Source organism: Arthrobotrys flagrans (assembly GCF_004000055.1).
Source record: "Arthrobotrys flagrans strain CBS H-5679 chromosome Unknown unitig_15, whole genome shotgun sequence".
Taxonomy (NCBI): domain Eukaryota; kingdom Fungi; phylum Ascomycota; class Orbiliomycetes; order Orbiliales; family Orbiliaceae; genus Arthrobotrys; species Arthrobotrys flagrans.
The window spans coordinates 931,366-942,530 of NW_027137545.1; the positions used below are offsets into that span (position 1 = coordinate 931,366).

Below are 11,165 nucleotides of genomic sequence, written 5' to 3' on the forward strand. Positions count from 1 at the left end.
CTCGAACCATTCAACATCGATTGCGAGGTGAAGAAAGGGATATTCCATAAGGTGAATCGAGGAGACGATATACTGCTGGCAATCGCATAGCTAAACTATCCATTGACGAAAAAGCAAACCAAAAAACTCGAAGTCGACCAATTTGCAGCTTCCATAATATAGACTTGAGCTAGACCTGTGTCCGGGGTACACGCCTGGCTAGACAGCGGGTTTTAGGTTTTTTTTTTCATCAAGCAAAGAAATATACTGAGTAGTAGGTATGAAAGTTTTAGGGTGGGGTCGACGTAGTTAGACCTTTGTGGAAAAACTTATAACAAAGGTCACCGACGAGAGGGCGTAGTTATAGAGCTTGAAGGGATGAGCAAGAGGGACGAGCTGGTCTAGCGTACCTAAGGACAAGCGAACGATCGTACAGCCGAGTCTGAGAGTATCCTTTGGTGAATGGGTGTGTGTGATAGAAATAAATCAAGCAAATCAACAAGGTTTAGAATAGATACAAAAACAGCAGCTGGCGGCGACTTGATGCGACATATATGTTAGATAAGCTAAGGGCTGGTCGTTAGTTGGAGTAATTTGTTTTCTCCAAAGACCCAGAATTTATTGGTCGGTTGTTGGGTGTACAAATGCTCTTTGATACCGTACGTATTCATGGAGAGAGGGAGAGGGAGGGAGGGAGTGCGGTTGTTGATGGAGAAGATGGTTGGGTCCGGCGAAAAATGCGAATCCGACAGAGGTTCTAGCTCTGTGAACGCCATTTTAGTGGAATCTTGCTATCCTTGGGGTCTTCCACCTCTTTTGGTTCCACGGCAGGAGTTTCGCCATCTTCTCCAGGTTCCTGGACCGCCACTTCGCTCTCTGGTTCCGGGCTCGTTGATTTCTTTTGAAGGAGACCCTCCTTAACTGGTGCTCCAGAGCTTCCGCTGCTGATGGAACCTGATGGTGTGACGGTCGACGAACCCGTGGTGTTATGTGCGTGTGGAATATTCTCGGGAAGAGGATGCTTTGATCCAATCTGGGTGACGCCTACGTCGGATGCTCGGCCGGCTTTCGAGAGTGCGTAATCCCCCGAATCGAAGTACTTACGTTCCTGCGAGCGGAAAAGTTAGCAACCAAGCGTGTGTTATGGAATAGTTTTTTATGCATACCTTGAGTCTGTTGCTTAGCACATCCTTTTTGGAAGGGAGTTTGCCATAGAGCCGAAAAAGCTTTTGCTCTTCCTCGGAGAGAGACTAAATATTAATCGCAGTGGCACGAGGGCGGTTAGTGTGAGGTCATAACTGCTGGGAACATGCTGTGATAAAGCATAGTCCGAAACGAGTGCATGAAGGAGAAACATACGCTAATGTCGACCTTGTTCCTCTGTGCTGGATGCATTGGGTTGATTGTTGATAGGATATATTGTTTGGAGCGATATCAATAATATCGACACTCCCGTGGTATGAAAGCGCGGGGTAGCAGCTGGCGGGGACGGGAGGTTCGTTGGCCTAAATCGAATATCTAGGCAGGCCCAACCCAGTTTTAACTGGATTTCTGAACGAAAGAAAGAAAGAGAGAAGAGAAGAGAAGGACGAGGATATAAGATATATGCAGCGGCGGACTAGCTAGGTATGTTCGACTCGGGTTCGTATTCTTTGGGCTTGCAAGGCCGTCCAGGATTCGATGCCACTGACAGGGTTGGTTGGTGGTGGGTGGATGAATCTGGGTTGGATGTTTTGGGGTGACTTTGGCTTGGATTAACCCGCATCGGCACTACAAACCCACCCTCGTTCTTCACCAGATATCTTAACATACTTACATGTAAGCACACGCATGTACCTCAAGTAAGTACTTACTTGGGTAGGTGTCTGTACGACCTAGGGTTCTGCAGCTCGTCGGATAAATCTGTGAGGAACCCGTGTCTTGGTGCTACGAGACAGCTTGGACGTCTTGGATATTGATATCGAGGCTTTCAAAGACCTTTCTATGACGGCGAATTCAAACGATACTCGAGTAAGTATGTACATGTACACATATTTTGCATTATGGTCTCTTGCTAGCTAGCTCATATCGCTAAGGACTTGGGACAAACAAAGCAATGGTTATTTAATTACGAAGCCAGGCCTCAAACTCGTCCGCATCGAAAAATCTCGCCTCGATGGTATTCCCGTTGAACATTCGCCCTTCCAAAGCGTTTACGGCCTAGTCGCCACAAATTAGGTTTAGCACTAAACTCTCTTTCCGGGGGAACCCCTATAAACATCTGCAGACTTACTCTGAGGGCTGATAGCTGGCTTGTGAACTGCACAAACACTTTAGAGGGTGCGTTCTCTGACTGTTTGTGAACAATGTGAACCCTCTCGATTCGTCCGTACTGTGTATGATGCATGTCAGCCAAAAAATCTCCCCTTGGTTAAAAGATAATAAATACAATTATACTATTACCTTTTCGGAGCATTCGTCCCCTATCTCTTGCATCAGGACAGCGGGGTCTTCACCCTCAAGCCCGTCGACCATCTTATGCAAGACCACGACCTCGCTCATTTTACCAAATTTGCCCCCATCGTCGCTCCGTTTTTTGTTCTTGTCCAAGATTTTCCCTACCCCTTTTGCGTCTTTGCCCTTGTTGGCTTTGACTTGAAGGGCATGGACCATCCCGGAGGAATTGGCACCGAGACCACTACCTTTTGTCCACCCATACTTTGACATCAACCTTTCCGCGAACCCCTTCTGGCCTGGCCTGGTAGATCTGGGGGCATCTGACTCTTGCGCCGACTCGGAAGGAATATCTTCGTTGTCATCATCGAATGCCTCGGACTGGTCAAAATCGCCATCTTGGCCAAGATCCGGTGGTGCAGGCGGCAGGCTATAAATAATCGGGGCCCTTGATATCGTAGCACTATGTGTATTTGAAGATCCAATTGCCGCCATAGACATCGATGGTCGGTCGCTGATTTCTTCGGGCGGCGGCGGCGGCTCGCAATCTTGCAAATCAATCGAAGCGTTACAAGTCGGCGCCGACGCCGCTTGTGTCATCCTCGCTCTCATCATCCAAATCTCATCGCCGGTAGCGGCATCCAGCATAGGAGCTGGTTCGTTCCGAGGCTCCGGTGCAGATTGTTGGTCCAAGTCGGGAGGGGGGGCGAACCCGAAGCTTGCTGGGGGCGCAAAGCCTGAAGATACACAATATCAGATATAAGACCACCAAAGATGGCCGAATAGGGGATACGTACCTTTCCCGGAAAATCGTACTTGCTCATCGTCAGATTCATCTGAACTGAAAGCTTGCCGTCTACCATAAAGCCTGTCGCGCCAATCCCGCATTTCCTGGTCCTTCTCCTCACTATCTTTATAGTCTTCGTATTGATTGGGTCTCGAAGGGTCGTAGATATCATCCCAACTCTGTGCCGTTTTCTCGAGACCTTTCTCCTTGTTCTTCTTTCTTCTCTTTCTACCACCCCTCTGCCGTGATGCGTAAAACCCATTGACGTCGTCGTCGTCATTTGTCGCCCAATCCTCGAGTGTGCTTTTGACTACGGGCGCACGTGTAGCTGCTGTCGTCGTGCTCGAGGCCGGAGCCGATTCCTGATTGTGATCACCCGGCGCGTCGGATTTCGGTTGCTTCGCGAATGCGTTTACTCCAACTCTTTTGACGGTCTTCTGTTGGTTCGGCTGCGGCCTACGTGGTATCGGTTGGAATCTTAAAGCTGTTGCTCAGAAACCTCATGTGGAAGAAGGCGGTGACAAAAAGTTTTAGCTATTGATCGTATCGAAGGAAGATTTCAAAAGAAAAAAAAAAGGACCAGTAAGCAACTTCAACCCTCCCATGAGTCTCGCACCCATCAGTGACGAGCCGCACGTCGCAAGACGGGGAAGGAGGTGCCTGTGTGGTGAAATCAAGTGAACGGATGTTATGCATGAATACCAGCTGAAGATACCTGCTTCTTCGCAGATGCAAGTTGGTCGCTGCCGCTTGCCGTATCGTTTGGAGATGACTGGGTGGCGCCGGGAGCAAATATCACGGGTGATTTGGATATCGTGGAGGCCTGGTCGGGTTTTGCGAATTTCGGTTCTAGGAGTTCTGCATAGAGGGATGCCATCCCCCTACCGGTATTCGACGCCATTATTGTTTGGAGGTGGTATACGAAGTTCGACCTGGTTGTTCTGTTTCGGTGTCCGGAGTACGTTTGGAGAGGGCTGGTCTTCCGAAGGACTGTAAGGTCGCGTGCCAAGCGATGGCCGTTGGAGATGTGGAGCTGCGGGCTGCCCAGCCCAGGAACAAACCACCCTGATGTGAATATAAAAGTGCATGAAATTCTTCAGAGATTATTCCATGATCATTTATTTACTATTAACAATAAGAGTATCCAAAAGCAATGCTAACATGTCCGCTTCGGCAACCTGCTTAACCAAAAAAAAAAAAAAAGCCCACGACGTGTAGTCGTCTATGTACACGTGCAAATGTACAATGAGTCGTGCGTAAAAAACCACGACTTTATGTCCCCTAGAAAATAATAAATTACAAGAGCGAGAGCGAGATCAAGCCCCCGATTTACATTTTGTCCTCGCTTCGCCTGCCACCCCTCGCCGGGTGGCCAAATAACATCTCCTTTACCATGAACTCGTAGGTTAGGAGGGTCATAGCGGAGGCCGGGACGGCTCGAACCATGTTGGTACCCATTCCTGTATAAAAGGCTCTCCACCCCTCTTCCTTATAGACCGTTTTAACCGCATGTATAACCCCTTGGTAGCGTGGGACAAACGGTTCTCTAGACGACTTGCCCTCACCGTTAACACGACGTTGAGTTTGCATGCGGGTTCGGATGACTTCGTGAGGGTAAGTGGCGGAACTGGCGCAAATCTTGCTGAGAATACTGGCAGCAAGAATTCCGGTCAGGTTGTAAAATTCACCTTTCTCACTATTCCAGGTTTCCGATTCCCTAAACATTCTTTTGAACTCTTCGTACAGGGGGAACTGAACAGCGACATGACTCAACCCGAGCAAGGCCGGTGCTAACCCGGAATAGAAGGCTCCGAGGCCTTCGACTCGGTACATGGTCTTTGCAGCATCTAGGGTAGACCTGTATTGCCAGGGAGCTTGGTGCGTCGTGGTGTTTTGGTGAGCTTGTGACATCAGACGGGTCTTGATAACCCATATTGGATTTGTGCAGATGGTGGAGCACCCTCCGGCAATCATTGCAGAGACTATATGCGTGAGCCAGGGGCTCTTGCTCTCTATGCTTTTGTTAGAAATTTCGAGTTCCCGTATAAATTTGATTGTTAAATTTTCGAACAATACCTTCTACTTTCAAGACCTTCTTAGCTTTCTCGTAGACGGTGAAATAGACAGCCCATGTCGGGAGGTAGCCTAGAATGATAGGGCCTAGGCCTCTATAAAACCCAACAAATCCATCTTCTCTCCAAATGATCCTCGCCGTTCCAACCAGGCCCTTGTAATTTGCCGAAGGGGTCGTGTGGAGATTTAAAGCACCAGCTGCTCTACCGCCCGCGGGAGCAGGGACAGGTGCAAAGCCTCCTTGGGCCTGAAGCTTTGTTTTGATGACGTCAAGGGGGCATGTTACTATGCCCGAGGCGAAACCAGCCGTGGCACCAGAAAAGGCGTGGATGAAAGCAGGTGTCGGATGAAAATTCGGAGGGCCTTTGGGTAGAACGGGTGGTAGGTTCTCATTTTCACGCTGGTCGGTCGACTGGGACCAGTACTTCCCAGACTCCGAACTGCTATCGGTCTGATCACGGGATAACACGGGACCATGTCCTTCAGGAAACGACAGACATGCGTCCGTTGAACGTTCCATTCTAACGGACAGATAACTCGGTCAGTCAAATTCGTCACGGGGGCGGATAAGAACACCCTCGGGATTTGACGGTACATACATACATTCAGTCACAATCGTGTCGTTGTACACCAGTGGAATTAACGGTTTCTTTTCCGGGAGGAATCGGGCAAAACGCTAGCCGCGGGTTTCGTACTCTGCAGGTCAGACGTACGACGGCATGCAATCCACCCGAGAGGGTGCGTGAAGTGAAACAGCAAACGAAGATTTCGATCGGGTGGTGTATCAAGGTTCAATCTTGGATGGCCTGGATCGAGATGGAAAGAAGTTTAGAAGCCGTCCAGTGGAGAATGGCGATGATGTATGTCGTCTCGCTCTAACCCTTAGAAGATGGACAGTTTCTGCTTGAGGGTAGGTTCGAGAGGTCTTTGGGCGCCGTCTTGTTTGCATCGCTTTATAGCTATGCCGTGACGCTATCTATTTTATAGAGAGGTCGGTATATAGTGATTTTTATATGGTGGTGTATGTAAGTACTCAGTAGTAAATGGTAGAAAGTAAGTGGAGTGGAGTAAGAGTGGAGTACGTGAAGAGTAAATGGACGTGAAGCGCGATGGTTGCCGCGGGGCAGTCACCTTGGTGGTGGCGGCGACGGTGACAGCGACGGGCCCTCGATTCAGAATTCAGTCGCAGACGGTGAGTGAGGGAGGGGCTTTGAGACAGTTGCTAGGCAGAGCCAAAAGATGTGGGATGTTGGGGAAGAGCGAAAGAGAGAAAGAGACCGAGGCAAAACCCGGACCAGGAGGCAGGAAGACCAGGCCAGAGAAATAATTAACAGATACAGGGTTGAGTTATTATTTCATATAAAAGGTAGTGAAGTTCTTTGGTTAAGACTTATATTCCACTTTGGTAGGTATCAATTGTAATCAATCAATCAATCCTTTCTCTTCAGCCGGGTCATGTCATGCGAAGCAGAAAAGTGAACCGTCGCGGGTTTCCATAATATCATGTTGTATTGCATCGTTGAGAGCCAAAGAAAATGAAGGAAATTTATGAAAATGAAAATGAAAATGAAAAGCCTATATCAACCGCATCGTCGTGTATATAGTACAGTAGCAGGCCATGAGTAGGGACGTAAGTACGCAAGTAAGTATAAGTATAACTTCATACAACTTCCGTGGTACTTCTTGGTAGTACTTTTACCCAAGCAGGCACTACGTCCTGTTTTATATCGGGCACTTATTATAATTAAGTACATGCAGCCGGAAGACATGAGAGAACGAATGGGTGATTACATAATCACGAGCCATTCCCGTACCAATCAGATGATGTTTAATTTCTGCGTACATTTTGGCACCGAAAACAGAAACCTCTTTTATACATGTACAAACCTCAGACGCCGTTCACCCGCAACAAGCCTAACCTCCCTCCCTCCCTCTTCCCCCCTCTTCCCAGACCGACAGCCCCTCCCCAGCTTATGCCAGTTCTCTCGCCACAATGGTCGCCGTAAAGAAGATTACCAACTACATCATCGCCCGTCCAAAGCTTTTCAACTTCATCAAGCCGATTGCCGACCGGTACTGCGACCTTGCCGGTTATCGGAAAGTCGGGCTCATGTACGGAAGGAAACCACATCTTAAAAAGATATAGCCTCGACCATTGCGACTAACAAGATGTCTATCTACTTAGGTACGAGGATCTTCTACGTGAGGAGTCACATACCGTCCAGCTAGCATTGAAGCGATTGCCTCCGAGACTTGCCTACGACCGTGCCTTCAGAATACGGCGAGCCCTTCAGGTAAGGATCGGATAAACCCTCGTCCCCTCCGAAGAACCCGGCGGACGCCGACTACCTATGTATGATCGAATCAATTGCTAATATTACCGACTATACTTAGTGCTCTGTTACACATACTCTGTTGCCCAAGGAAGAATGGATCAAAGCTGAAGAGGTGTGTTCCGTTCAAAAGTAACATACGTTAACATCTGCTCACACATTACAAAGGACGTGCCATACCTATCTCCCTATATCGAGGAAATCGAGAAGGAAGAATCTGAACGCAAGATGTTCGACGCCTTGACCAGAAAATAGAGAACGAGCGAACGAGGGTTTTGGCTCTACGTCATACCGCATTTGTATAAAACCCAACCCCCCATTTCGATATTTGTACAGTTCATCGATAAAGCAGCTTGTCTTTTATAAAAGAAACCCCACTGGCACCCAAAACATACCATACACCTTTTAACATCTACCTCGATTATCAGTGCACAGCGTAAGGAATGTGGAATAGTTACTACGGCATACATCGCGACCCCTCTGACATCCGAATACTGTCATTGGATGGTTACACATTAACATCCCATCCATTCATATATATATACCATTCGGGAGCCCATTATTCCACTCTCCTATCCGATGGTTCGGGGTTATTTGTCCGTGTCCCTTCGTATATCACTAGTCAATGTCGTAAAACTACAGCCCTCTCCTCCAAAAAGGATACTCACTTAACGCTTCCCGCTCCATTTGGGCATTCTGCCTTGCCATCCGTATAGAGCTGCGTGTGTATACAAACAGTAATCCAGCCATCGTGAATGCTGCCAATGGCATAGTAAATGCCTATTTCGTGCGGTCCATGTTCAGCGACTCGACATCACACACGACCCGCGTGGGATGCCGGATTTTCGACTTACCTTTGGTGAAAAACGATTCTGTGACATCTCTTCGAGTTTCTTTCTCACAGCTGGGACGCAAACTGCAATATACCTTGGGTTCTTAGCCTTTGTATAAATAAACGATAAGTTGAATAAAACGTAGAACTTAACGGGGAAATTATGATGTTGATATCTAAATCCGGCAGGAACCAGTGGAGTGGAATTACCTCGGGTGCTCTGGTTATTCTGTCTACAATTCTCTGAACTTGGCGATTTTGTCTAACACTCTCACACCTTTGATTCCAGCGAAGTGATTTTCTGGGCCCTATTCCCGTCGATGCTGATTGTCGGGCGTACTGCGGTCCTTTTTTTCGCACTAGACGCCCGGAGTTGAAACGATTCGACGGGTCTGAATTTGACCTCGCTTGGATTCGAAACCAGACCTCGCTGATTATTTGTCAGTCCACCGACAACACAGAAAGCCCAATGCAGCTGTTGTATTCTGACGGGCCCTATACGGAGCGACTGCTGCAACTATGCAGCTGGCTGAAAGACAAAGGCCGAAAACAAAAAGGTAATAGCCTCATCGCCGCCTATAATTCTAGCCGATTGGGTACCCATAACCGTATTTTATGTATTAACCCTGTGATGGAAGATTCAAAAGCAAATCACCAACCAAGAGACGGGGAGGACAACGCAATTTACGCAAATACAGTCGGCATGATCCCAAACCGTCGGATATTCCACTACGGTATTTCCAAGATCGGACCGTAATCTAATCCAGGCATCTTCCAGCTGTCCCTTGTCCCTTTGTGACTAAGAAAGAAACCTCTGTTTTTGTGCCAGCCGTTAAGAGAAATCGAGACTTTATACACTCATACTCAGCGTTGGCAACACGCCTCGATGTATATATTGAAGTCCCTGTAAAAGAAAAATCTTATCTCCGTCTGGCGTCCCTCAGACGACACCAAGGTCCGTGGAAGACACACTAGGAAGCTTAATCTATACACCACTGCTCGCAAAAATCCTGTCCTGTGAACTTTGGGGAAGGCTCCGGTGTCGTTTCTGATCATGAGCCGTTGTTACACATGGAAGGGAGTACGCAGAGAACCATTCTGTTATTTGCAAGTCATTTCCGCAACCTGAAAACCACCTGCTCGTACAAGATTTGCAAGAGGGGGCGTTTACCTAGAATCCTGTTCCCTACCGTTTGACACAGCCGTTTTCTCTCTTTTCCTCTTTTTTTTTTTTTTTTTTTGCCTCAGTCGAGTCATTTGCACTTCTTGTTGTTAACGATTAAAGACTTCATGTCCTTGTACCGTGGCGAAATACTATCCGTTAAGCTGTCTGCGATCGATCGAGAGACATGGAGTGTGTGCATGTCATATCTTGCTTGCTCTATAGCCGAGTCCGGGATCCTTCCAAATACCATTTCGTTAGGCAGTTGAACCCGTATCCTCCTCCCCTTGCCGTCGATGCATCGCCAAAGCAATGCATCCTTCGCCCTACCTTGAGGCGAGCGTAACACCGTAGTTACGAGCACGAGGACCGAACCTCGCAAACTTGCCTTACCCTCCCCCTACCTTCGGCCAACGGTATGGCACAAACTTCAAAGCATGACATCTGCAGCCATGCACGAATGATCAACTTGCAGTTGGGAATGTCTCCAGCAAGAATCTAGACCACCCCCCGGTCCTATCTTGTTCTATATTCTTCACCAATTCCCGCATCCTGAGGGGATGGGTCCCTCTCGATGGGGATGGGAAAAAAACCCTGCATCGTATTTAATAGCTTTCTTTTAAAGGAAAGAAAGAAAGAAAGAAAGAAAACAGTTCACAGTGCAGGATTAAGGATTAACCACCCGGTGCGGTAAGTATCGAACGAGTAGATGGATGGATGTTAATTACAACATGCAGCAAGAGACGTGTGGGTCTGTTACAACTATGCAGACGATCGAATAGAACTTTATTCACGATTCGAGTACTCTCGTATACACTTAGGAAAGAAGGTAAACAGATACATGATTATATCGACAAGATGTATCTACCACGAGCTAGATATGTGCATATAACAGAAGCAACCAACTTTCACGGAAGTCATGGGTTCCATCGCCAGTGCATTTCCCAGAAGGAAGAGCAAAGGAGCTTCTATACCGCAGATCACGACCAATCTTGTCAAAAACTGCGAAGTCTTCATGGCGTTAAACATCAACCCATCCCAAAATGGAGGTACGTTACTCTAGAAATCCTAAAAAGAGTCAGTAATTACAGTTTAAAGAAAGCTTTGAAGAAAGAAAGAAAGCTTTGAAGAAAGAAAGAAAGAAACGACGAAACCCTTGCAGAATAACCAACTCCTCAAAGGCAGAAGGCCCTCGAGTCCTTCCTCGAACCAAGGGAATGTATAATGGGTTAACTAGGCTACACCCCCAACCCCTCACCACTAAGACCTTTAAATTTACCAAAAGAATTTCAATTATCGCCCTGTAAGGGCTTGCTTACCAAGCGACCAGGCCTTCCCGTCGACCCAAATAAATATCCGATTCGTATGGAATCAAGGAAATCGCCGAAGAATGTAGTCGGTGGACAAAGCTTTAGAAGCAAAGAGGACCCATGTCATTCACGCGAACAGTGCGGATGAGAAAAGGAAACATTTTGCACATAAGACATGACGCGCACATAATTGGAGAAGAAGAAAAAGTGGATGCCTAGTTAGAGGGCCCTCCTCTCTCCACCAAAGAGGCTTAGG

General features: G+C 47.6%; 4 protein-coding genes across 4 annotated transcripts; 1 reads left to right on the plus strand and 3 right to left on the minus strand.

The window, feature by feature from the left end:
• Positions 1-736: 736 nt before the first annotated feature.
• Positions 737-1,374, minus strand: DFL_000224 (uncharacterized protein; the record flags this gene model as incomplete). The annotated part of the gene is made up of 3 exons (XM_067630997.1): positions 737-1,087; positions 1,146-1,229; positions 1,339-1,374. The coding sequence occupies 3 exons, from the start codon at positions 1,372-1,374 to the stop codon at positions 737-739; spliced, it is 471 nt and encodes a 156-aa protein (XP_067494751.1).
• A 708-nt stretch (positions 1,375-2,082) lies between these two features.
• Positions 2,083-4,100, minus strand: DFL_000225 (uncharacterized protein; the record flags this gene model as incomplete). The annotated part of the gene is made up of 5 exons (XM_067631008.1): positions 2,083-2,178; positions 2,252-2,350; positions 2,422-3,149; positions 3,210-3,683; positions 3,902-4,100. 5 exons carry the CDS (start codon positions 4,098-4,100, stop codon positions 2,083-2,085), a joined length of 1,596 nt encoding a protein of 531 aa, XP_067494752.1.
• A 428-nt stretch (positions 4,101-4,528) lies between these two features.
• On the minus strand, positions 4,529-6,221 carry DFL_000226 (uncharacterized protein; the record flags this gene model as incomplete). The annotated part of the gene is made up of 4 exons (XM_067631019.1): positions 4,529-5,211; positions 5,276-5,793; positions 5,872-5,948; positions 6,153-6,221. The coding sequence occupies 4 exons, from the start codon at positions 6,219-6,221 to the stop codon at positions 4,529-4,531; spliced, it is 1,347 nt and encodes a 448-aa protein (XP_067494753.1).
• Positions 6,222-7,265: 1,044 nt separating this feature from the next.
• DFL_000227 (uncharacterized protein) lies at positions 7,266-7,860 on the plus strand (the record flags this gene model as incomplete). The annotated part of the gene is made up of 4 exons (XM_067631030.1): positions 7,266-7,384; positions 7,458-7,566; positions 7,667-7,720; positions 7,774-7,860. The coding sequence occupies 4 exons, from the start codon at positions 7,266-7,268 to the stop codon at positions 7,858-7,860; spliced, it is 369 nt and encodes a 122-aa protein (XP_067494754.1).
• Between the last annotated feature and the right edge of the window lie 3,305 nt (positions 7,861-11,165).